Source organism: Dermacentor silvarum, chromosome 6 (genome assembly GCF_013339745.2).
Source record: "Dermacentor silvarum isolate Dsil-2018 chromosome 6, BIME_Dsil_1.4, whole genome shotgun sequence".
NCBI classification, from domain to species: domain Eukaryota; kingdom Metazoa; phylum Arthropoda; class Arachnida; order Ixodida; family Ixodidae; genus Dermacentor; species Dermacentor silvarum.
The window spans coordinates 128043372-128071076 of NC_051159.1; the positions used below are offsets into that span (position 1 = coordinate 128043372).

Consider the following 27705-nt stretch of genomic DNA (forward strand, 5'->3'; position numbering starts at 1 on the left):
TACTATGCATATAATTTTCCATTTTATCTGGCAAATTTCGGCCCTATAGGTTAGTATTGGCTCAAAGCAACAGTTGAATCATTCACCGATTTGTCATGATGTGAACAAAACATCATGACAATTCACTGATTATGTTCTTGTCAAGGATATGGGTAAACCACTGTTTGACATTCCTCAGTACAGGGTGGCTAAATGCACGAATTATGTACTCTTCTTTTCAATGATATCATTAAGCTGCTGTTCGCGACATTCCCCAGTGCAGGGTAACAAACAAGATTCAATCCTGGTCCTTTTTTTTCCTAACTCTTTCTTGGCTGACAAACAAGGAGCATGTTACCAGTGATGATGCTCGGCACAAGAGGTGCGCCAGTCTTGCAGGATCCAATGGTCACTGCTTGCACAAATGGCACGCATAAACTTCGCACGTGCCAAGACCAAGCTGAAGTAGTCAAAATTCCTCATGCAACAAGTAATTGAGCTAAAGTTCGCCATGCTGAGAGTAGCACCATCATACGCAGCTTGACAATTGGAGGAACATTTGAACTGTTTTGTGCTGCCACCTGCCGTCACTTGTTTGTCGACACAAGTGTTCAGCTTCTGCTGTAGGTGCACCCATTTGCATGACTGGCAACCTGCCATTAGCACCAGTTTGTCATCACTTCTTTTTCACATGTGTTTTGGGTGACCAACTACTGCTACATCACTTCTCATCTAGAAGAGCATTTTTGTTGAAGCTTATGCAACTGTTGTTAAAATTGAACTACAAATCGGCTGCAGAGTAAAGTAATAATGTGTAATGTAATAACATAATGATTCTATTCCAGTGCTATTAATTTTTACACAATTTGTCAGTGGTTTGGCACTTCGCCTACATAACCACCAAGATCGGCCGGTTGTGAATGGTGGATAACAAAACAGGAACAGAACCAATTGAAAGGAATCCTTACATTATACCGACCCAGTTTTCTGGCAAGATGGTTTTTTGTCATAATGGCATTGCAGCAAATATATTTAAATGAGCAAGTATGTGCTCAGTTGACATGTGCAGTGCACGCCTTCAGCTTCTAGACAGACCAAAGCTTCTTCTAACATTAGGAAAGAAACTGCAACATTTTGGGAACCAAAGCATAGGAATAGGTTTTATTGCACACTTCTATTGCTGGGCCAGTTGGTAGACATGGTTTTGCGTGCATGGCTGGGCAATATTAAAGTAGGTAAATAATTTAATGAGGTGTTGGAATGCTCACATGCAACATACCTGCAAAGTAAGCTTGCAACTTGAGCAGAACGAAAACATGCAAGTGTGACTGTGCCTCTTAGCACAAGTTGTCACCTTGATTGCAGTGCAAAGGCTTGTAGAGACAGAATTTATAAAATTAACTAGACTTTACAAGCTTTGAATTTATGTATATGAACTTGCCAATGTAGACATTCATGCAATTTTTTTTTTTTTTTTCAGTCATCAACTTTTCATACTCTATATGGCAAGAAACACAGCCCACCATAAAAGTGAACCATCTGATATAGAACTTGTGGTAGGGTAAAAAAATGTTACATTTCACATCTCCTTTTGCAAGCACTATAACTATAATTACCAATTTCACCACTGAATGTTTGCTATTCACAAGACAAAGTGTCCCATTAATAAGTTATAAGACCTATACAGGTGCTCAGAATACATAAAACATAGACCTCCACCAGTAAATGCAAGCATAACTATGTGTTCATGTGAGCACTTCAGTTAAAAACACTGGTTTGCCCCATTCGATCTTCTGCAATGTTGATTAGTTAACGTAAAAAAGCACAACTGCATCAAGAACATAATGAGTGCATTTGTGAGCTAACATTGAACAAAATACAAATGGCCCAAGGATATTAGGTCATGCCTGGTTTACACGAGGGCTACACCTGCTTGGTCAGATAAGCACAGGTTATACTTAGACATTTCCATTTTTTATCACAAGCATTGATTCAAACAATGCAAGATAACCACAAAACTCGGCAATCCCCATTTGTTCTTTCAATGTTTTACACTTCACCACATGCACATTAACAAAGGGATGTAGAACACATGCTGCTGCACAAATGCACAGTAAGAACCACAGAATGCAAGAGACATCATAGACCTGAATTTCTTCTTCTTTTTTTTTTTTTTGCAATGAATGAGGACAACAGCTACAAAATGCAGCCAATGAGTGTGCTGAGCTGCTAAGGTGAAATGACAGGACAAAATGCACCCAAGATAGAACATGTTAGTGAGTTATTTACAATGGTAATTTCCTGTGGTTCTCTGAATTTTCCCACACTTATGGCAAGTGACATTCCACCAAGATTCACAAATACATACACTGAAAAGACCATGCCTCGAAGTTATCATGAAAAAGGCAGTCAATTTCAGTAGTTTTCGGTATCTTTGAACATTTATAACAATGTGAAAACTGGCGAGCACACCGAAATGACAATGTCACATCTAAATTCACACACAGGTGTTTGGAATGACGTGATGAGAGACACTGCATGCACAACTGTCGATAGTGTTTGGTATGTTGTTTTTTGGAGCGACTTAATGCACCGCAAACTACAAACCGAGCATTCGCAAACGCTTACACCTGTCTGTCATCCCGCTGTCAAAAATCCCATAGCACGAAATTTATGCCGCCATCTCATAATCATGACAATGGTGTCAGGTTGTGGTTTATCCTATCCGCGTCTTCTGTCTGACAGAAGGCCTCGTACACGTTGGCGATCATGCTACGAAGCAGCTCTGCCTGGAGCACGGTTCTGAGGAAGCCTTGCTGCCTGCCGGATACGAGGCTGTTCCTAAGCACGGGCAGAAGTTTTGCCATGGGAAAGCCCGTTGACACCGCCGACGACGAGGCGGCGGAACATGCAGCTCGGTCACCACCGGCATTTTCTTCGTCCGCGGCTCGCATATTTTGGAAGCACGCCTCGACATCGTTCGTGAGGCTCGTAATCCCCAGGTCGATGCACATTCCCAGAACCTTGGCGAAGTCGTCGGTCTCGAGGATGTCCCTTGTCTCGAGGATCATCACGTTGAGCACCCTGACGTCGTCCGTATCGCCTTCGACCTCGAGAGGCGGCAGAAGCAAGCGAAGGAAGCCCGGAAGTGGCTTCTTGGAGTCTCGCGATATGTGCTTCTTGACGAAATCGAAACCCACAGCGAAGTCGGCGGGGCCGACGCGCTCCTTGAGGCTGATGTGACCGAAGGCGGCCACGACCGCGTCCCTGACAACGCGCACGAGCTCGTGCAGGCCGTTCTCAAAGAAGTGCTGGACCTGAGACAAGTAGCGCTGATGGATGTCTTGGTTGGTGAGCGCCGGCAGGACGCCTCCAGAATTTTGCTGCGCGCGCTGCGAGTTCACGAACACGTAGCCACCGACAACGCCAAGCTGCACGCGAACCAGCGAGGCGAGCAGACTTTCCGCGTACACGCTTGCCAGCGCGAAGGTGAGAATGCGCACCTTGATTTCCTCCCAAAGTTCGACCCTGTTCGCAGGTCGCGTCTTGAGCTTCTCGAGCAGGCTGTCCGTCTCGAGTATGGTGAGTAGCGGCTCTCTGACCTTTTCCAAGAGAGTCAGGATCGTGTTGTCCGACGTCTGTAGAATATTTTCGAAGTGGTGCTGGTGTTTGATTTGATCGATGTAGCTCTGAGTCTGTTTCGTTTCCCAGTCGCGGAGTTTTCGGTGCAGATACCGGTTCAGAAGGTAGGCGCCTCCGACTAGGCCGACGCTGAAGAATATTTTCTTCTTGTGCTGCCGCACAACGTTGTACAGCCGGCTAAACATGGCCGGTCGTTCGGGAACTCTGTTACTTCCTCGAACTCCTACTGTCGGTGAAGTTTTCCGTGCTGACACGGGTGTTGCGCCGCTACCTTGACCGCGTCAGAGCGCCATTTTGCATGCGTTGCCAGACGTTTCTTGTGTAGACGTCGAAATAGTCACAGGCGAATCGGTAGCTGAATGGATGGATGGTGTGGATGGATGCTATGAGTATCCCCTTGGGTTGCGCCATTATATTGTTATTATATTGATTATATTGCCTAATGTCCTACCTGTCATCAAAAAAAAAATTCTTATTACCGGACTATTTAAACTCTTCCACCAATCTTCCAATCGCCTCTTACTAATCTCTACTGCGGGCGTGTTTATTTTCCACCTGCTCTCGCTGAACCATGCGCTGAACGAGGCAACGCCTTTGCTGAACCAGTGCCTCCTTTGGCGGAACCCAAGGGTTTCAAGGAGGCCAGAGGTGCTTAAATCGACCGCTGGGCAGATATCTTAGCATTGTCTGGCCCATGGTATGGCCACAGCACCTCCTTGGTTGGTTCTTTATTCTATGACCTCCTCGTCACGAGACGGTTATATCTCTATGGTTATATCAGGAATCGCCCCAACGTTACTAGAAGTTATTCTTCTAGTAACGTTGGAATCGCCCGACCATAGAGTTTCATATTTAGAAACTCTATGCGCCCGACGTTCGAGAGCACGACAGTAGGTCGTGTTCGAGAGTACGTTCTAAGCCAACGCCTCCTAAAAGATTGTCCATAGTTTCAGATTCTCGAATTTCTCGCACGCTTCGCCAGGTGAGGTGCTGCTGGTATCCTTTTGCTGTGTTGAGCTGTTGTAGGTTGTGGCATAGAATTACCTATTATTGTTTGAAACTGTGTGGGTTGTAGTACTGACGGACGTTATACGTAACGGTATCAACAGGCACGGCATTCCGCGCGTGCACGCGGAATGCCGCTAATAGGGATCGACGTGCACAATATGCGAAATGCCTTCGTCCCTGTCTTGTGCAGAGCTTGGAAGTTGATGAAAGGAATTAAATAACATGCTTTTGTGTTATGATGTGTTTCCCCGTGACGACATGGCTCGGGGAATTTCTTGCGAGTGCTTTCATATGCATGGGCGGTTATGCGTGCTGGCGAGACTGGCATATGTTGAAGCTCGCAAGATTAGGTTGCTCTGGTGTAGTCCTATCTGCCGGTTCATTCGTCGTGGCAGTGCACTTAACGGCAGCTTATGGACTCCGGGATAAGAAGAGAATAAGTTGTAAATTTTGTAGCCAAATCCGCAAACCGAAACTATGTAAGATAGATCTAGAGCTGTAAAACTAGGCAACTTTCCTCCAGAAAAAAGTATCGCAACGAAATGGGTCAAATAAGGCAAACGCACCGTGTGCGAACATAGTATTTATTTATAAAAAATGAGCCAGATCCTGCTGATGTGCGCAGGGGTGGGACTCTTGCGCCAATTGCGCATTTTTGATACAAAGGCAAGTTCCTGCGCCGAACTGCGCCAAACACAGAAAATTGACCGAAATTGCGCCACGCTGCGCCAGAACGGCATCGGCAGTCGCCGCGAACAGCGAGCGGATTCGTTCTCCGAAAAAGAGTGCAGTCATTCACATTACGCACACCGCGTGACGGCACCTCCGGCAGAGTTTCTCGTTATTTCTGGTTATGGGGAGCCTCGGATAAATGAAGACTGGGACTCCAATACCTGGTTAGTGGTCCTGAGTACAACGCCTGAAAATTTTGGAGGACATGGTTCACTGACTTCACACCTGTCAAGTGTTGCCAATAAGGTTAGTTTAGGTGACAGTTCACTTTTATATGAGGGTTGTCCGTAAGATAAGGTTCGCAGTAATTTTTCACAATGAAAAACATGTTTATTTGCATTGAGTAATACATTTTTGTAAAGCTTAGACTTTCCTATATTTTTGACATAATCGCCGTTGAGATCAATGAATTTTTGCATGCGGTGTACCATCTTCTTTATGCCTGAATTGTAGAACTCTCCCACCGTGCCATGAAGGTAGCTTAAAACCTCTTCTTTCTGCTCCTTTCTGGTTCTGAACTGCATCCCACCCAGGTGTTTCTTCAATTGAGGGAACAGATGGTAGTCACTTAGGGCTAAATCTGGGCTGTACGGCGGATGTGTGACAGTATCCCATCCAAATTTGTTGATGAGATTGTGTGTTACACGGGCGATGTGCGGATGAGCGTTGTCCTGATGGACACACACTCCCTTCATGAGCATGCCTTGCCTCTCCTCTTGTTTTGAATCACATGGCAAAGGTTGTTCGTCTCACAGTAGCAGTTTGCATTGATTGTTGTACCAGCAGGGCATGGATTCTCACAACAATAACCCCTTCCTGTCCTAAAAGACGCTCGCTATCACTTTGCTAGCAGACAGTGCTAGTTTGAACTTCCACGGCTTCGGCAACTCTGGATGTTTCCACAGACGGGATTGTTGTTTCGTTTTCGGTGTTGTGTAGCAGACCCAGGTCTCGTCACCAGTGACAATAGTGTCCAAGAATACCTTGCTATCGGTTTCGTAGGCCTGAATAAATTCGCGGGCCGCTTCAACACATTTCCGTTCGTGGTCTTCCCTAAGCATTCTCGGGACCCACTTTGCAAAAACCTTGGCATACCCTAAATGGTCTGTCAAAATTTTGTCAATGCAGGTCTTGCTGACATCAGGGATCATCTCACAGAGCTCACTTTCGCAATCGTTTCATCCGAAACCAATGGCCGTCCAGAACATTGTTCGTCATGGACGTCTGTACATCTGTCTTTGAAATCTCTGCACCATTTGCACACAGTGTTGTACGCTCATACACTTTTCTCCATAGACTTCACAAAGTTGGGAAAGAATGTCCACAGGCACAGTGTTTTTTACACAAAATACAAATCATAGAGCATAATTCACACCTAGTGGGAGAAGCTAGTGGGAGCCCCATCTCTAACGGCTGCCAAGCCAAGACTGAGCATTGCAGACAGCTTGCCGGGGTGGGGACTGGGAGAGGGGGAACCAAGCTACATGCCAGTGTCGCTGGATCCCACATAACAGTCGTTCCTCGCGACTGCAACTTCTTGGGAACCTTATTTCACGGACAACCCTTGTACTATCAAAGTTACCTTTATGTCACTGTCAGGTGACTGTGAGAATGTGCCGGGTGCGCGAAGTATTTGAGAACAAAATGTTGGCTTCAGGCAGAAAAGAATATCTCCAGCAAAAATTGACATATTTGACGAAACTTTGGGAAATACTTCTCTTACGGTTTATGTCCACGATTACTCAATGAATCCACCATCCGTAGCAAAAACCAATTCAATTAAACTTCGGAAACGGCTGCATGCACGGATCAGGTGGTCCTTGGAGATTTGTCCACAATTGAGTCGGCAATGACAGCCTTCAGCCAGTCTTTTGTATTATGTGGCTGTTTGTTGGCCTCTCTCTCAACAGCGCCCAGACATAGTAGTCGAGCGGATTTAAATCTGGAGAACTAGGAGGCTACAAGTTGGGAATGACGTGGTCGTCGAAGTTGTCAGCCAGCCACTCCTGGGTGATGCAGGCGGTGTGGGCGGGAGCAGAATCGTGCTGAAATGACATAAGGTCTTCCTTTCGAAACAGTCTCTATCCAGGGCTTTACAATGATGGCAAGCACTTCCACGTACGCGGCAGCATTAATGTGGAGTCCTGCAGAAAAGTGTGGTGGCATGACGTCACCCTAGTTTCTGACGACGGCTAACACCATCACAGACGATGGAAATTTTGTGTGCATCACTGTAGGCACCTCATCAGCGCTTGAGCAAAGCCACCTGTCGTTACAGCGGTTAACTTTTTGGTCTTGGTCAAAGTTCTTTTAATCCGAAAAAAACAGCATTCCAGGCTCCTCAGGTCTCTTCAGCTTGCTTAGCAAGTGCTTGGACTGGAGCAGACGATTCTCCCGAGTTTTATTGGACATGAATTGCCCCCTCCTCATGACATAGGAATGGTACGTCAAGTCCTCGTGCACAGCAAGCCTGACAGTCAACTCTGCGACTTGGAGCTCCTTTGCAATGGCCTGCATTGACTTCTCTGGGTCGTCACTTACGATGACTTGCAGCCGCCAGAGAAAATCAGGGGTTCTGACGACGTCTGACCGCTGACTGTGCATTTTCCTTTTCGCCACGGATGCCACGTCACCGCCAAAACACATCAGTTCTGTCTGCACCTTGTAAACGAAAGACTTCGCTACGTTCAGAAAGGTGGCAATTTCCAAGTCGCTGTGGTGTGCGGCCAGGGCGATGAGGACTGCATGGCGTTTCATTTCCTGCATCAACCGGTACGCTTCCATCTTTGAACAAACTGCGGAGTATGAATGATAATGAGTCAACCAATAAGAAGCTGTACGCCTAGATAGATATGATGAGCCTGCTGGTGCCTATGGCGATAAGGAATAGTGTCCTCAAATACCTCGTGCACCCGGTATACAGTGTTGTCATTGAGAAATGTGCCCATTTATACTGTAGCCTGGACCGGGACAATTTAATGATTCTATTCCAATGCTATTCCTTTTTGTACTTTGTCAATGATCCAAGTGGCGCCCTACCTTTTTTATCACTGGGATTGGCTAGTCATGGACTAGTGGATAGCAAGAATGGAATAGAATTAAGTGAAAGGAGTCCTCACGTTATACCGGCCCTGTATTCTTTTTTGAAAATTTCAACTTTTGCAGATGGTTGATACTTCGGCTTTTGCACATGGTTGATACTTAACCCTCGGTCTCCTTAACGTTGGGCATCAGTTCACCATGCATGATTGTCATTTGCCTATGGCGTCTGTACGATGAACTTTGGCTTTTTAATATAGCAATAATGCATAACATCCATTACTGTAGCATTTTCCCCACACAGTATTAGAGCGCAGGCATGGATGGGGATGAAATAATAGCTGTCCATGTTGTACTTACCTTTTATTTATTAGACGCTCATACTTTACCCTGGCTTCCCGCAGCCTCTATTTCCCAAGTAAAACATGTATTTGGCGACCTGGTACATCATCGGCTTTCTCAAGGCACCTCCTTCCTGTCAAAAGGCGCTGATGCACCGTAGGAGGTGAAGCGACATAAATGTGCTGCATTACATAGAAAATGCTTGGGTGTCACAGCAGTTAAGCATTTGTCAAGGCTTGTTCATTTTAGGTGTAGGTGCCACATTGAATTGCTGTTAGTATCAAGAGTGCGATTTCATTTTTAATGGAGCAGCTTGCTACTGTCTGCTACATTTTTTATTTCGATAGCAATTATAAAAACAATCCAGGCACTTTTTCACCATTGTCATCACCGTGGCATCACAATATTGATAACGCATGCAGAGAGTTTGAAGTTCTTCAGAGGCGTGAGCGATGTGCAGTGTGTTTATCAGTAAAATGACCTATTCACGTTTACACACCTTCACGCTCTGCTCAATCAGCTCATGCAGGGAAGACAAGGCAGTGTTCCATCTTCCATTGATGGAATTAACATAGTGCGAATACACAGTGGTGCTTACACTAGTCTGAGCTGAACAAACAGCAAATGTCAGTTTCTGCTGGTCTTGTCTTGTGTACCATTGAGGCACAAGTGAATGCCACTGGCAGTGCTCTTCGCACCAGCATTGTGAGATGCCTGGTGGCTGCCAGGGTGTCGTTTCTGCTGTGTAGCAGCATTTGTCTCATGTTGTGTGACACCAAGATGTCACCCTCCACGTGCTAGATCTCCGTCTGAGGAGCTCAAGAGTGAGGCTAAACCTTGCTATCACTTTTTGTGCTTTGCCCTTCTGGTTAAACCGCCCATATTTTTTTTTTTAAAGAAACAATGCTCTCAACTATCTGTCTAGATGTGTGACTAGTATTGCCTGAAAATTTTGTACACGTGTATCTGTTTTTGTAAATGATGAACCCTTGCTAGTGATCAATAGTCATATGTGATCCTTTTTTTTTTTCTTTGCTGTTACTGTGATATTTTCCTTTTTATTATTTTTCCTTACTACTAACATACTTGGGAGTTGCTTCTGGACTTTTGTCAAGTCGCTGACAGCAGGATGTTGGGGCCGATATACATGGCATTCAGGATAATAAATTTAATTCGATTTCTGACAAATTTTGACATGGAGAAAGTTTCTGAGACTTGAGCTGTAGAATTGTGGTGGTCACACCAAGCTCTAATTTGCTGAAGGATTTATTATTAGCTTTGGATCTAGCGTGGAGTGTAGTGGTAGTGACCACAGCTACGACTGATGATGCTGATGTGGCTGTTCACTTTGAATCAGATGAATTAGAAAGTCTGTAGCCAAACCAAGTGACTGCATAAAAAAGAAAAATTAAAACACTGCACATAAGAGAGAAAAAATGAACACAGAATGGTACATAGAAAATTCGCAGGAGACACATTGCACGAAAGGGAGGATCAGTGCTTTGACTTGTTGCATCAAAGTCCCTCCCACTTGCAGTGGATGTCTTTACCGCTTTATCGCCTGCCAGATACTGCAGTATCAGGATGGTGCCATCTAGTGACCACTAGTCACATACGGCCAGAGCATTAGCCAGGTACCACTACTGCATATCTTTTTGCACTTAAGTGTAACTTTTATCACTTTCCTTGTAGTGAGAATACATTGCATCAAACTTTTTATTTTTTAAAGAAGCCCTGAACCACTTTTTATCCAAGTGGAGAAAGACATTTTAAATGAAAATAGACCATTTCAGACTCACTTTGCCGCAAAAAGTACTTCAATGCGTTCAGCAGAAGAGGAGTTATCGGCAATCAAACACGGCCTCCATTGTGCTCCCCTTCCTCCTCCAAAGCCTTGCACTGCAAAGGCTACGGCAGAGATGTCACCGTGACGTCCGAAACATCACCGTGGCGCGCAGTTCAATTTTCCGATTCGGTGCCTACGTCGCGCTAAACGTAAGCCAAACGTGGCTGTCCTCAGAGAGCCGCAGTGTGCTTAGCCAATGGACTCTTGGCGGCACCTCACGGCGGCCGCGGTGTAGCCGACCACAGCGACTAATAGCAGCCGCGTATTGGAGTGCACTTTATGACGAAATAAAGCACACAGAAAAGAGCGGGGATCATGGGGTTTTTGAAACTGAGAGCGTTTGAGATAAAGTTGACTTCGCACTCCACTTGCGAGCTCCACGGACCGCGTACGACAGCAGAACTTGGCTGAGATGTTCACAACGGCGTATGCTATCCGCAGACTATGTCATTTCACCAAGCCCAAGTGCTGGTTTCGGGCCTCTTTAACATTCAGGATGCTTGACTGCACTTCCGTGCAAGTTCAAAAGTTTACAGAATGTGGGTTCTACAAAAAAAAAAAAGGATATCAGCCCACGGTTTAACTTGCACCCATTAAAACAGAATAACACTGCGGTATGTTGTTCGCGTATACTAGTACACATAGCACATTTGAAATGCAGGCTCCATGCCCAGGCTCAGGAAGTAACTTGCTTTATTCTCAGATCCTGCATGCCGTAAACTTTGACGCTGTCTGGACCATATGTTTGTACTACTGCTGCAAAGCTTCTCCACTTTTGTCAAATTGCGGTTAATAGTGAAGCCAGCAATAATGAAACACCATTAATAATGAAGCCTGATTATTGCAGTATGCACACACTTTAAACTCCTGTTAACTCGAAGCTGTAAAAACCAGAAAAAATTTTGAGATAACCTGAGCTTCGAGATAAGTGAAATCAGGAAAATATAAGCGTGCTGACTGCGCGCAGACCACATAGAGCCTTTACAGAACGCTGCCGGGTATATTCTTGGTCACTTCATCACATGCATCGGCACCAGAAAGATCAGCGTCTACGAGCAACGGTGTTAATGGCACTGTGCTAAGACAGCGTGCTCAGCACTGAGTTGATGATTGATCCTAATGCAATATTTTAAATGGGCCCTGAATCACTTTTTATCAAAGTATTGAAAGGCATTTGAAATGAAAATAGGCTATTTCAGAAATACTTCCCCGCAAAAAGTATTTCAATGCATTTAGTAGAGGCGGAGTTATTGGCAATCAAACATGGCTTTTGCGGAGCTCCCGTTCCTTCTTTAATGCCTTGCACTGCTAAGGCTACGGCCGAGCGGGGCGTGCCCACATTGCTCCGCCTTCTAAATGTCACCGTGGTGCGCATTTCAAGTCTGATTTTGTACTTTAACATAGACGCCACTACTTCCTATAATGTCACCATGCCGCGCAGTTCAAATTTGATTTTGGATGTTAACATGGACGCCATTGCCCGATTTTGACGCCTACGACGCGAGCCACAGTGCGCTTAACCAGTGGACTCGTGGCAGCACCCTGTGGCGGCCGTGGTATCTACGCTCCGCAGCTTCATGCAACTGTAGGGCGTGTGCGTAGCATTTGCTTTATGCACGACATGGCTTGAGTGCGTGGTTGCGCTCAAATGCTCCTATCTGACCACACTAAGTGGTGCAGACCGGCTTTGTCCTTTGCCAGCTTGACCGACGGATAGTAGCCACAGTCAACTTGCCCGTTTTCTGAAGCACTATCAAATAGTCTGCCAAGGCGTCTAAATAGGAGCTGCCTTGAGTAAGCACATGCCCGCAAGCGTGCGTGTGGTCTGACCAGGCTATCTTGATTGACGTCAGCTATTGGCCAATAGCAGCCGCGTTTTCCCGAACACTTTACGACGAAATAAAGCATCCAGAAAAGAGTGAGGAACATGGCTTCCATTGAAAAGAGAGCAATTGAAAGAAAAGTGATTTCGTGCTCCATTTTCAAGCTCCACACGTCGCGCACGACTGCTAAACTTGGCTGAAATGTTCACAGCAGCGTATACTATCCGCAGACAATGGTTTTTCACCAAGCCTGAGGGGTGTTTCAGGACCTTTTTAAACCAGTCATCCAAGTATAACCGGTTCCAGGCATCCAAAAGGCTGATGCTGCTGATTTCTACACCGTAATGAATTCCGGGCAATTTCACTGTCACGTCTTCAGCAGATGCCCGCGCGTGACGTGGCATTTACACCTCACCATCACATAAGCATGAAATGAGCGTCTCGCTATCACGCTGCATTGCTGTGGCCTCGCATGCTGACTGGGGCACCTGCTCAAAAGTGCTGTTCATCTTGCTCAAGGTCACAATCAATTATTCTGTGACCACTTTGATGCATCACTGACAGCGTCCTAATTGGGAAAGAAAAAAATTCAGTGGTGATGTTGCAGTAAATGTGGGAGCAATGCGTTGGCATCATGTTGCACCTCTTTGAGTTCCTGGATCCAGGATTTAAACCACGTTCACCACATTGCAAAGTGTTGTTTAGGAGCTCACTCGACACACATCCTGCTTCTTCGAGGAGCAAAGTGCACTTTACGGTGACACGCACATACATACACAGATATGTGCTGTTCTAAGCTCTCCAATCCCCTCTCTACCTCTACCGCGTGACTGGCTTCCCACACTTCACACACATACACTTTTTTCCGCTTTGACATTCCTAGTGCGAACGCATTACAGACGGACCAACTCATCACTGCATGTGTGAGGCCACAATGAAGTGGCATCGAGCAGCCAATCAAGTGCGCACGAGCTGTGATAGATGGGAAGAAGGGGGAAAGATAAGTGGGGAGTGTGGTTGGCCCAGCACAGCGTCTGGCTCAGCTAGCGAGCTGTCGCAGGGTGAAAATTGAGTGCGAGTGATGCTGCCCCGTTGCCTTTTCCCTGATATACAGTCACACCCAAGTGTATCGAATTGGAATGAGATCACAAAAAAATGTTCGATATATAGGTAATTCAATATATGAAATACAAATTTTATACAGAAAATTTCAAGGGGATTTTACGGCTGTTCCATATACAGAATAATTTGTTATATGTGGGTTCGATATATCTGGGTTCGACTGTATTTGAAATCAAGATTTCGACATAGGTGGAATCCAGCGCAAGAACATTTTGAGTTAGGAGGTGATAACACATACATGGGCTGACACCACAGCCGGGAAAAAATTTCACCTTAACTGGTATTTGAGATATCAGAGTTCGAGTCAACGAGGGTTTGCTGTATTCATTACACTATGCATTTCCAGGAAATGTATATTTTTTGGCCTTTCTTTCTAACATTCAGCACTACTGCTTATCTCCCTGTGATCATTTTCAGTGACTGTGTGATGAGGCTTGGCCTAACACGTCATTGTGGGCTACATGTGCAATTCTTTTTTATCTCATTGCATTTTGATTCACACAATGGCCAGTAGTGCGCCTTTCCTACTTCCCACTTTTTTTTTTTTTTTTTACCTAGTTGAGCAGTCCTGCTAACTACTGACAGCTACAACTGCTCTGAAAGCAGTCACCGTGGTTGCTTATTGGCTATGGTGTTGGGCTGCTAAGCATAAGGTCACGGGATCGAATCCCGACCATGGCGGCTGCATTTCGATGGGGGCGAAATGCGAAAACACCTTTGTACTTAGCTTTAGGTGCATGTTAAAGAAACCCAGGTGGTCAAAATTATTCCGGAGTCTCCCACTACTGCGTGCCTCATAATCAGATCGTGAGTTTGGCACGTAAAAATCCATAATTTAATTTCTTGTTCTAAAAGTAAGGCTGTGTGATTCTGCGCCTATTCCACCACTACTCAGAAGTGCTCCCACAGTGTTTGCAGTCTTTCTAGTCTAAGGCTTCATGAATGCCACCCTCTGTGTGTGCAAAGAGGTTTCATGGGAAAAGTAAATACATACCGGCTGTCGCAAGTAAATGTTGCCAAGAGTATAAAGAACAAGAGTACATTACGTATTACATATTGATGGCCGTTGTTCATCCTAGTCGTGAGTACTTCGTTTGTTATGCAAAAAAATACTGGCAGTTTTGCCCAAAAGGTGAAGCATTGACAGTAATAGCAAGGTTCAGTGTTGTTCTTGTACTCCTCTGACGGTGTTCATTGTATACCTATGTGCAACGTCTTGACACAGCACTTAAAGGGAAACTCCAGCAATTTTTTTACCATGCCAAGGTAATGGAATATTTTGATTCCCGAGACTCCCCTGTCACACGTCTGATAGTAGAATTGTTCCGCAAATACGAAAATAACTTTAAATATGCAAAAAAGCACAAGAACGAAACCGAAACCTGACCGAGCAGCCAAGCTACCTCTTTGTCTGACGTCACAAGTGGTACATCGCAGGGAAGTCGCGCAAGGCTTGCCAGTCTCACCCACAGTGCGTGCAAGAAACCAGCGAAGAGCAGGTGCTCAGCTGATTTGTGACCGTACCAGACCTTCGGGTGGCAGTGTCAGCTGCACCAGCTCGTCAGATTTGTCAAAACAGTGACTACTACGATTCCAACGAATTTAATAGCCACGAATCGCTATTCACATTCGAACTGTCGCCAGTGCTCGCCACATATCGTGTTGCAGCATGAAGACCAAGGGTAGCCCTTACCACTGATTTTATAGGTGCTGCTTGCTATTTTAGGTGTTTTAGGCCTTCTCAGGGAAGCGCATCGCATACTCACTATAAGATGTGGAGCACGACTTTCCCCATTTGTGTCCCTTAGGGACACCGGTGACAGTCCAAAGCACTGACCGGTGCGTTTGTATACATTGGCAGGTGCAGCGATCGCTCATCGTTCACTTGAGATATAATGCTAGCTGCTCATCAGTAACATCAATTGATGTCACAGCATAGACAAAACACGTAGATTTTGTGCATGTAAGCACCTCTACATCACTCTGAGTCACACTGATAAGAGCGACCTCGCACTTTCAAAAACAGTGAGCTGGAGACCGTAGTTCGGGAGCGTTATTATGCTGCCTACTTATCATTATTCGTATTCTATTCATGTACACAATTAGTATGCTCCGTAAGATTAGGACATTGTGCGTATGATCGTTCATTAGAGAATGCGCAGTTTTTTCGCGGAAACGAGGTTGCCAGTTACCATTGGCAGCCACTGCTGCTGTATCGAAGGGGCCTCCACTTGGTGCTCATTTGTGATACGAGACAAGGAGTGTAGCTTGGTAGCTAAGTAATGAGTCAGCATAACAATATGTTAAGATACACCCATGTACTTAGTGTCATTTAATTTAGGACAGTGCTGGCGAGTGCAACTGGCCATCTTCGAGAACGGCAACATACCGATGTTGATAGTGCGCCTTGTCATCACTTCTAGCTTTTTGTGTGTGCACTGTACGAAAAGAGGAATGGTTTATTTCAGATCCGTATGGTCAAAACTGAACTGCAGAAGCAGTTTTCTTCATCTTAATGGCTTAATTAGCTTCAGGTCCGCCAGCAGTAGACGCACGAACTCGGCGACTGTGATAGGCTTAAACTCGACTGAACATGATGGACATCAGCTCAAACTGTGTGTGCGGATGGTGAGGGCTGAAGTTCGTGCAGCCAACAACGCAACACCACTTGCCTCCCATCTCTTGCCCATCCACACAGAACATAACTTTTGGCGACAGCAATTTCTCGCATCAAACACTAGCTTACTGTCAGTAGCGCACTCCTCGGCCCTGTTGTCTGCCATTCATTCCCAACATGCTCTGCGTACACCTCCTTTTAAGTCATAACACAATGTGACCAGTAGCTGAGGAGGAGGCAAGGCAGGCATTTCGAGGGAATGAATGAAATTTATTTGTAAGAGATCTTCGCAACTCTTAAAGTCTGGTGTATTCAAGAAATGACGGAAGCATGCAGAAGAACACACTTAGCAAATTTCATTCAGATACTTTGACCTCGAAAAATTGCCGGAGTTGCCCCTGCTGGACAGAAGCAACAGTGCCATGTCAGCACTGGTGGGATGAAGATTGCAGCCAGTGGTGGTGTTGTAGGCATCACATATCAACAGTGCATGAGGCAAAACGAACAGGAAGCTGTCGGTATATGAAACACATGCCTACCGTCTGCACGCTCTGACTTGCATGGGGGAAATTTTTCAAGATATTCTATTGTGCCTCTTGAGGCATGTGTGTGTGAGGCATAATGGTTAGAATACCAGGCTTCTTTGGTGGTGGCACCTTGATTGATTGCCCCTGGCAGGCATTTTTATTTATTTATTTGTTCATTTATTTAGATTTTTTAGATATCTAGATACATGTATATATACTATAGGAAGAGGAGGCTCTTGGAAAAGTAGACGCGTTCTCACGGCCGCTCGACAGACCAGCTGGCCCATTCCAGGAACAGAGGCGTCAGTTCAAGTCAGGTGCGAAGCCACCTGTCCACGAGTGTCCCCTCCTTTATGTGGGGTAGTGAGCAGTGTGTGCCCGAGGGCACTTCTCCGAATGTAGTCGGGCAATGAAGGCGCCGGGGGATTATGCGCACCCTCGCCCTCTACGCAGACCATCGGTGACTTTCGACGTTCCAATTGGAGGATGGTGGGACCACAGCTTGGACAGAGGGGTTTTAAGGGAGACTTTGGGGGCCATCGAGTGTGCTCTCCCATCTGCCGAGTGCTCTCCCATCTGCCGAGTGCTCTCCCATCTGCCGAGTGCTCTCCCATCTGCCCTGAGATGTAGCCAGTACTTCGATGTAGAGTGCTCCGACCAGTCAAGCTAGACTGATGAGACGTACCGTCTCGTTCTCGTACTCGTGATGTAAATAGTGTAAATAAACCCTGTACTCTCCGTTCTCAATGAGAACATGTTCCTGCCTTCAAGTCCGTCCTCAACCCCAACAACTGGTAGCAGCGACTGCGTAGGCAAGACCTGCAGTTTGACGTCGAACTCGGATAGACCACGACACCCCAAATACAACAATATTCGGAACATCATGGCGATGGCAGTGCTGACAACAAAAATTTGCCTGAAGTGTCCATGCAATTTCTATTGCAATAAAAATGATTAGTTCATTAACTTTAACTAACTTTTAATTATGTTACCTATCAATAAAGTATTAATGTAAAAGTTGTTGAAGATACGGAGAAATCACTGGTAGCAACATTTAGAGCAACTTGTGTGTCTTTTTTTTTTTTTTTGATGAAGAAAAGAGCCTAGAAAATTAAAAAAGTTGGAAGGTATGTGACCCTCTAGATTACCGTATTTATGCAAATATAGATTGACCTTTTTTTTATTTTCTGGAAATGTTACCGATAATTAGCTATCGACCTATATTCATGACCAAAGAATCTTGACCTATATTTGTGATCAAAGCTAGCACAAGTACCGAGCTATTGGAGTTTCACTGTGGTACAGGGCCACCGCCTGAGTTGCGAGGGTCAAGGTCGCAAACCAAACCTCCTGGCATGCATGTCGATACCATACGTTGAAAGTGTAGTTGCGCAAAACACTAGTAATGTAAACAGGAAATTTGCAGCAGTTAAAAACGCAACAAAAGCTGTAGCACAATGAATAAGTCACAACAGTATTTCTGATAAAAAAACAGCACTTGTTTGTTGGTTGGGTGGTTGTTTTTCCCTCTGCGTTTCCATATTGCGATCATTTCTATGTGACGGTTCGCATTCGCTGTTGCGTAGCTGTGCGACGATGTCACGTCTGCAGAGCTACACCGCTGACTTAAAGTGTCAAGTGGTACTTTTTGCCGAGAACTCCAACAACTGCGCCGCTCAGCGTGAGTTTGGCACGAATTAAAAGCTGATTAGAGATTGAAGGAAGCAGCAGGACCAATTTTTTGCTTGCAACGGGCGACGTAATGCTTTTCGCGGCCCAGCAACCGGGAGGCATGGTGCTCTCGAGCAAGAACTGTGGCTTCATGTGGAAGACAACTTTCCCGACTATTTGTTCTCAAGAGGATGTGGCTTGTGGCAGTGACTAGTGAGTGGCCGAACCGAGTTTATTGTTAGTAAAGGTGTGTCGATCATGTTCCAACTTTTTCGCTTCTCAAAAGATATGGGTCGACCTATATTCAAATAATTTTTTGCAATTTCTCGGAGAGCGCAACATATAGGGGTCGACTTTATTCGTGCTCGACCTATTTTCGAGTAAATACGGTAGGTCATTGAAAGACAGTGTGTTCCTGGGTGAGTTAGGCTTGAGAATGGTGTGTATGAACCGTATAGTTTATTGTGAGTGCCTTCTGGGGCGACAACAATTGATTGACGTCAACTAAAGGTTGAATTCTCGTGCACTTTGTTGTCATCAGATATCACTATCGTGTGAGCAATAAAAGTTCGGCAGAACGCCATTTCGTGATGACTGTGAATGGCAATGTTCTTAGCATTGAAGCAATGTAGCGACACAACATACTGCCACCGTCGAAACGCCTTATGTATGAGGTGTGTACTGTAGCAGAATTCCTCTCTGGCTTCCCTATTAAAGTCTCTATATAGTAAAAGTACCGCCATCTACTCTTTCCTCTGCCGTCTCCTCTCCTAAAGCGCTTGTTTTTTTTCTTTACTTTTGTCTTACGAAAGCAAGTCGACGGTAGCGCCCCTAGAAAGTCCTCGTTGAAGCTTTCAGGCCGGGCGTGCGCTGCGGCCCCCGCCGGCGACTGTGGCTGCGCAGAGGGACTTTCAACACGGCTCTGAGGCGGAAAAAAACAAAATATAAAGAAGTGAAAGCACGCGCTATAATAGTCCAATCGGAGATACAGGAGAGAGCGAAGCGGCGTTGATCAAAAGATGGCGGTATTTTTCCTATATAGGGACTTTATTCCCTATGAGTACTCGGCGCCATCTAGCGGCGCTGCTGCAAAGCCTGCGCATGGGCTTCGAAAAGCACGTCCCTGTCGGTGCATGAGCTGAGAAAAGCATTGTGGCAGCCGGGCTTCTTAGCACTTTTTTTTTTTTGCAGACGCACTGCACCATTAGTGGCACCGCCTAGAAGTCTGTGCATTGTCTTCCGGGACGAGGGTTTTCAATTCCGCCGAGCATCGGAGAAATTAAAAGAATCTTTTTTGTGATTATAAAGCAGCCCATTCCCAGTGGCAGTTACCTAATTAACGAAGTTGACGTCAAAAACGTTCATTGAAGAGCGGCACACATCTACTACCTCATACCCAGTGAACCAAGTTGGTGTAATAGAGGTTAGGTAATTAACATAAAAGAGCGGCACAGACCGAGTGGCACATACGCAGTGCTCCAAGTCTGCGTGAAAAAGATTCGTTGCAGAGCAGTACATAGATGTGCCACATACCCAGCCCCGTATCTGTAGTGATCCATGTCGGTGTCAAAGAAGTTCGGTTGAGCAGCATAGAGGCACACAGTGCCACATACCCCATGACACAAATTGGTACAATGGTTAGTTTCGAACTCTGTTCCCTCAGCACAGCCACCCGCCACGCTATGCATTCAACCATGGACTACCTAGATACCCACGTTTGCGGGAAAACAGTTAGAGACATAGACAGCCTTGAAAACTGCATGAGGTTCCCTAAGAATGCTAATGGCATTAAATAATAGTAGTTATTGTCGTCATCACGATCGTAATAATCATCATTGTCATCATCATAATAGTCATCATCAGATTTGCCACATTTTTAGACTGCGCTTCTCTTCGGAATCGGCTCATGAAAGAGTCAAGAAAAATGTGTTACAAACAGGCATACCCGGTATGGAAAAGTGGCGGTAACTCGCCAAGGAAGACTTAACGTCACGTGTCAAAACGTTCACGTGCCACGAATTGCAGTGAGACTGCGCTTCTCTTCGGAATCGGCTCATGAAAGAGTCAAGAAAAATGTGTTACAAACAGGCATACCCGGTATGGAAAAGTGGCGGTAACTCGCCAAGGAAGACTTAACGTCACGTGTCAAAACGTTCACGTGCCACGAATTGCAGTGCTCTCAAACATAAAGCTCGTCAAATACGGTCCTAGCCTAGCGGATTGCACTGGGAATGAGCAGCTGCGCTCCAATGCGTCGACAGCTTGTGGCAAGCATCTTTGGTCTTTATCAAATATGAAGCTCTGGCATTGAACGTGTTTAGTTATGCTTGAGATCGCTGCTATCGCTGGCATGTTGACGCATTGTCACCTGCTCCATCATGCATTGTGGGTCTTAAAGCCCAGATGTAACAGTCGTAGTAGATCAAGCAGTATAATGTACATATGTTCATATGTACAATATTGTTCATGTCATTAATGTATTTTTTTCTTCTGTAGCCACTCCTGTTAAAGACCTTGAGTGTAGGCTGGCAGTATGTGAAAATAAAATCGGGAATACTGAAATATTCATCACATTGCAGTGAAAGCACCACGTGATTAAAACAACACAAAACAAATTGCTACAGCTATATGTGTTGCTGCAGCTAGGGTATTGTTTTGATTCATTTACTTACAGCAGTGTTGCGCAGTCTTCCCTTCTGGCATTTTTTCTTACATAGTGTGTTCATTTGCATCTGCAGGTGTCGAACATGGTGGATCGGAGGACGCTTATCACTGGAGCTGCTGCAACAGGTCTGCTCACATTACGTTTTTTTTTTTTTTTTTTCGCTTTTATTCTTTTGTCAAGGGAGTCGAATATATGTAGAGTACGTATAAGTTTTGCCGCCATAACTTCTCAAATAAAGTCCCTCAACAGAGTGGAAAGGAACGTAAAATTAGTGTTTCTCTTAGTTGAACCACGGCTAATGCTTCTTAGACTTTCAAATTACTCCTCCTTGCCCTACACACAAACAGACTAGCTGGATTAGCTCAAGCAGGCTAGATGACCATTTTTGACCACCCTGTTTCAATGGTTTGGCTACCAGATATTATGATCACAACCAGGAAGAGCTTCTGTTGCAGGGAGAGCAGGTTGCCGCCTCACACTATGACCTCACAAATTTCGCTTCTATCTATGCTCTTGCTAAACTTTTTAAAAAGTTGCTGCTGTAGAATGCTCCCTGGACAGTAGCTTACAACCGAGTGTATACCCAAAATTTCTAACTGGGCCTCTTGAAGGGCCTTTCATGTGTGCTTCCCCACATTACTTGATGTAAACCAGTGCAACATGGTAAACTGGATAGTGAAAATTCATTCATTGAACATTCGGCTTGTCTGCTGACCATCCAAGGAAGGGAAGAAAGCAAACTATAGGCTTTAGCAACATTTTGTATGGTGCAACACAGAGCTACACTGGATATAGTGAGGGCCGAACCTCATTGCTAGGTTACACTTGCAGCGCTTACAGGCTTCAAGGACAAGCTTTACTGATCTTACATACATAAAGAAACAGCTTACAGGCATTGTTGCCATTTAGTGATTTTGTTGCTAGATTTAGTGACTGTTTTGCCTGTTAGCGAGACGTTTCAATTTACCGACCAGATACTTTTTGTTTTTTTTAGCAATATGACATAACAATTGACAACATTTCAGCAACTTGTAAATTAAGAAACTTGCATCAAAAATGGCCTTCTGGAATGCACTTTATTATGCAAAAGCTACGTTTAAATGGCTGAAATTAGCTGTACGACGGATGGACTCATTGACCATGGTAAAGGTGGGGTTGCTTTCACATAGGTGGTATTCATACTGTTATTCACAGCATGGTGGCATGCGCAGGATTCACAGTGGGCTCACAAAATGCTATCTTTTTTGCAAGACCAATTTCAAATAATTTTAACGCTCCAGGTTCTGTACCTTCACTTAATATGTTATTTAGTGAACATTTAGAAGAGTTGCACAGTAAATAAGTTTACTAGGACCTATTGCACTAAAGTTTATGGTGAGATTTAGAATACAGTAGATAAATAATAAGGCAGACTGACTATAGAAGTGCGTAGATTTTGGAGTGGTAGGGCTCGTTCACACGAGTCCCACAGCTTTTCAACAAATCAACACATCGTCGAGCTTTCAGGTAGATCTAGGTGCGTAAGCGTAGCATTCGGCCTGCATAAAGGTTATGTAATTGTCATTGCTGTGTTAACACATGACCATGTGCTTGTCTAAAAAAAAATTGTGCTCTTTTTTTAAGACTGTTGAAAACTAAACAATCTCCATGTATGTGGGACCGACTGTGTGCCTTGGCATGCTAGGACGATCATATTGCTTGTGTACTTTTGAATGGTGTTGCATTTTGTAACCTTACAATCTGAAGGTAAGTGCTGAACTTTAGCGACAGATATTTGGAAAATTTTGGCAACACTGCATACAGGTAGCTGTTGTCATGTGCCTTTCAGGTAATATGCACGAAGTCAATGTGTTTTAAATCTCTTACAATTTCAATAATTATGCATGTACTTGAGTAGCGGAAACTTTATAATCAATGAGAGGATACAAGGATCTTTATTTTATTGGGGAGAAACTGCAGACCACAGCAGCTAGCGACTCTGCTTTAGGCAGATGGCAGGCCCCCCTTAAAATGGCATGACAATATATTTATTGTGCATCAATTGGGGGCTCCGATTACTTTCTTTCTGCAACCCGTTGTTCTTTCGTAGGACGGCTGGTAAGCAAAGATGTTGTTCAAGTATACAGCACGCCCCTGAGTTGACAGGAGGTGGAAATCAAATTTTGTCATTGGCATTCCATTAGTGCTTTTGTAGTTATCTACTGATACATGCTACTTTAACACAGTTGCCTAGCATGTAGGTTTCCTTGAGACCTGCATAAATTCTTGAAAATTCGCTCACTTTGCAATGTAAAACGCTGGTTCCACAAATGCTGGCTTATTATTTCCTAAAGTGTTTACCAATTAAAATAGGCACTGTCTTTTGGATGCTGTGTATTCACTTAGATTGTGGCAATTTTAATCCACTTGCACCTCGCCTTCATTCTTAGGAAATTGCTATTTTAAATGGTAGTCTGCGTTTACATGCTGAGTGCACCATGCCAATAGCTGTACATTCAATTTGTGTTGTATCAATGAAGTGGTTGCGTATTGGCTAACTATGCAGAAGTTTTTTTTTCAAGGGAGGTTATGAGGGCTGGTTTTATAGCTACCACTGAATGAAAAAAAAAATTGAATTCTGAGGTTTTTCATGCCAAAACATCCACATCCCAAGCAAAAAAAAAAAAAAAAGAAGAGCTCTGCAAAAGATAGGGCCGATGCCCATGGCCAGTTAAATAGCAGACGACCCGATCTTGGCTATCTGGGTTGGGCTGGGCTTGGTTCTTGCAAGTGTCCAGCCCGATCCTTGGTGAAATTTTCGTTGGTTCGGTTGCACGACTAGAGCATGGTGTTCCAAGTCAAGTGGTACATTGCAGTCTGCATGTTGTGTGTTAGGATATTTGTCTGCCATGTAGAAATGTAGTCTTCTTGGTGTGAGAAGTGTTTGTTTGTAGTAGTCTTAAAGTAAGTGCCTGTGGCCTTTTTGATGTGGGGTGTGGGATGCTAAATTCTCTTCGGCTGGGATAGAAGTCTCTTGTGAGTTCGTATGTAGAGGGGGCATTCCTGTTCTCTTGGAGATGGTTTGGACCCTCGAGGGTGGCGTCGCGGAGGGTGAGTTCTCATGCGCCCTTATGAACCATAGTGGAAGGCTCCTGAATAATTCGACCACCTGGGGTTCTTTGACATGCACGTAAATAAATACACAAGCATTTTTGCATTTCGCGATTATCGAAACATAGCCACTGTTGCCAAAATAATACCTACGACCTTGAACTCGGCAGTGTAAAGCCGTGGCCACTGTGCTTCCACTGATGCCATTGAGTAGGCATCAAAGCCTTTGCAGAATCGAAGTGCAAAATAATCAAGCAAGGATACTACTGAAACCTATATAGCTTATAGCTCTCTGCATAGGTGACGATATCAGGCGTCTGGGAGAGTGCAGCAACCAATCTTAAAAGCGACTGGACTTTTGACTGTGTTCAGGTAGGGTTTCGAGCACTCAGGTGCAGTGCGTGCATTCAAACATTGTCATTTTTCCTTCTCTTTGTGTCCCTCCCCTCTCCCTGGAACAGGGTAGCAAATTGGGAGCAGACCTGTGCAACTGCTCTGCCTTAACAAATATTTTTTGCCTCTTCCTCTCTGTCTCCACCCTAACGTGTGGCACAGTTGGAGCGGCAGCTGCTGTGGCAGCGGCACCTGTCGTACTTTCCGCAGTCGGATTCGGCACAGTCGGTGTATCAGCGGGCTCGACAGCTGCTGCTATTCAATCGACAATGGGCGGCTTTATTGCCAAGGGCAGCCTGTTCTCACTCTGCCAGAGCTGGGGTGCCGTGGGCCTGCCGGCCGCGGCTCAAGCTGTAACCGCAGTGGCCGGAGCTGGCCTTGGCGGCGGCACTGCTGCCATAGGTACATCAGCCCCGGTGCAATATGTGGCTGCCAAGACAGGAGCATGCCTCAAGACAGCTGCCAACGTCACTACAGCAGCGGTTCCGGTAGTGTGGTCCGTCGCCTGCACAACGGGCACGTGTTTGGGCAGTGCCGCGGCAGCAGTGACGACGGGAGCAGTTGCCGTTCGGGACGCGTCTAGGCATTGGAGGCACTGATGCAGCTGCTGGCACACTTCGTAAGCCGCCAGCAGCAATGCAGCTATAGAGAATCCATGCCTCATCAAAGCATATATGCTTTTGGGACATACTGTTACGAGACATGGTATACAAAGCCTTTGTGTCATGCTTTGTCATGTTTCGTTGTGCTCAGAGTACGAGTACAATCCAGCCCACCAGTTTACCAATCAAAAGTCGGTGTCAGAAATGGCGGGCACTGCATATGTTTCGCACTCATGAGCACCCCTGCTGCGTGTGTATGGCGGAAAACTAGATAATTAAAGTTTTATTTCTTTTAATGGGGCCTTGATTGCTTTGTGCAGATGCCTTCAGAACTGTAACTGGATCGTCAGGTGGTGCAATTTGTTCAGAGGCGGTGCAATTTGTGCAGAGGCTCATTGCAATGGCAATACATTGTGTGTGGCTGCTGCTTTGTGTTAGTCATGTAGAAATCTGTTCAACCATAGTTGCAGTTTGGGCATCGTGCTACGTGAAACAGGCATGACACACTTGGCAATTCTGAAAGTATGCCAGGAATACGTTAGCGCCATTGCTGCTTGTAGCTTTTACCAGTGCGGTGTTGGCGCATCTTTTAGGGGTGGGCGAATACTCGAAGTTTCAAGTACAAGTTGAATTTACACATGAACTATTCCTATTTGGAAATGAGCTAGTATTCGGTATTTTCGAATACTTAAATTTAGCCCAACATTTTGCAACAGCAGAGAGTTCAAGTTTTGTTACTGTTCCCCATCTGCTAAACAAAATAATCGCAAATTATCAGTAGTGAAACAATGGAAAAAGGTTTCGAAGCAATGCAGAAAGAAAATCATAATGCAAGCTTTGTTTTCAGTTTTGCAGCAGAAGCCCACATGACAACCCGTAATTTTTGCTTGTAGTCTGTCATTTATTGTTTATGGCAATCTAGTTGTGTGACAGTTTTACATCCAGTGCGTTCTTTCTCGCAACAGTCCTTTTTTACGGCATACAAATCCTTCAGCAGCTTTTTTTTCTTTCCACAAGTTCTCACATTTTTGCAAAGCTACGCATACAGCGCCCATTCATTCTTGGAAAGCTTGTTTGCAACGATGCTCTAAAGATGTTGACAGCCTATTAGTGCAGTTTTTTAAATGACAATTAGTGATCTTGTGTTTAAAACTGATCCTAATTGTCCCTTATAAGAAACCAGCGCACTTGCTGCATAAAAGGTGAAATTTCATTATACTGAAATTCAACTTTTATTGCAATATGCGTAAGTACAGTCGCCGATGGATTTTCTACATGAAGAGCCACACAATTTTCTGAGTTATTGGGAGATCGGAAAAAACTTACCGCCCTTTCACTCTGTGAAGAAGGATAACCAGCGAAGCTGTATTGGGATGACTATTGTGATAAGTATATTGATTTGTATAGTTATTGCTATATTGATTGAATAAAGACACATACACGTAACTTCGTGGTTGTTATCGTCGTTTATTTTCTTTCATTCGTTATTACAGTGGCCATAGCTTTGTGGTCACTGTGATACATTACGATCGGTTGTACTGCGATGCTAGACACGTTCTTACGAGTTGGCAAATCATGGCAAAGACTTCCCATTTCCGCTCCATCCAGTAATGAAGTGAATTGGGAACCCTCTGCATAAACGCCAAATCTTGGTCAATGGCATTGTACACAAAATCGCCATCGCCCCGACTGCTTTCGCGTGATCCGGTCGGTCGCGGCAGTCGACCTGAAGGCGATCATCTTATCGATCATACTGTGACGCATGACTTTCATTGCCATATATTGACCCTTTTCGCAGCGATCCCGTGGGCACTGCCATGTTTGATCACGTGGTGACGCGTCCATTGCTTGCCTCAACTGCCCCCGTTGCCTCCTTGTTTACAATGGAAGTGTATGACGCCGGAGCGACTTAGAAAACCTCTGTTTTCGGAGATATCCTAGACGGTGACTAGGTGGACGACACGAAGCTTTGATCACAGCTTCAGAGAACATGCAAAAGCGCTTTCGGAGCTGATTAAGCTATGTCCAAACGGCGCAAGCAGCGCATATGGTTTCTATTCTAAAAGCCGGGCTAAATATGTATTCCAAGCTATCCAAACATTCCGCTCATGAATTCAGTCAGGATCGTGTGTTTTGCTATTTGTTCTTTATTCGCAAATACTTTGAAGCAGTGGCTTGTCAGTTCTGACTCAGTGAAGTTACTCGGTGCGGTCACTATCTGATTATTTTCTGCCTAATCGCTCGCGGGTGTGCTCAGTTCCGATAGATTTGTTCTTGCTGCGCACAAGGCTTGAAACGTAGCTGTTTTGTACATTGTAATACCTTGTAGCGAATGTATATTACAGCTAGAAACTCACTCTTGTGGACCGTCACGAAACATTCAACTTCGACCATTAATTCGTGCGCCATCGGTGTAGTCCGTCATTTATTGTGCGTATACAGTGCGCATATATTCAAGTGTGCGCCCATTCACTTATTCTTGATACGTCGGTGATAGAGTGGGAGTAAGTTTTCCTGCCATTTGGGACAAGCGTGCGCGAAACTTACTATGACAGGAAGCGGCGCTACTCTTTTTGTTATTGTTTAACGAGTGGTACTCACTCTGCC

At 45.0% G+C, this 27705-nt stretch overlaps 2 protein-coding genes across 2 annotated transcripts; one reads left to right on the forward strand and one right to left on the reverse strand.

The window, feature by feature from the left end:
• Positions 1-1111: 1111 nt before the first annotated feature.
• On the reverse strand, positions 1112-3940 carry LOC119455958 (peroxisomal biogenesis factor 3). The gene has a single exon (XM_037717511.2). It carries the CDS (start codon positions 3804-3806, stop codon positions 2670-2672), a length of 1137 nt encoding a protein of 378 aa, XP_037573439.1. The 5' UTR covers positions 3807-3940; the 3' UTR covers positions 1112-2669.
• A 553-nt stretch (positions 3941-4493) lies between these two features.
• On the forward strand, positions 4494-25191 carry LOC119455959 (interferon alpha-inducible protein 27-like protein 2). The gene is made up of 3 exons (XM_049669464.1): positions 4494-4603; positions 21087-21138; positions 24659-25191. The coding sequence occupies exons 2-3, from the start codon at positions 21096-21098 to the stop codon at positions 25093-25095; spliced, it is 480 nt and encodes a 159-aa protein (XP_049525421.1). The 5' UTR covers positions 4494-4603; positions 21087-21095; the 3' UTR covers positions 25096-25191.
• Positions 25192-27705: the final 2514 nt, after the last annotated feature.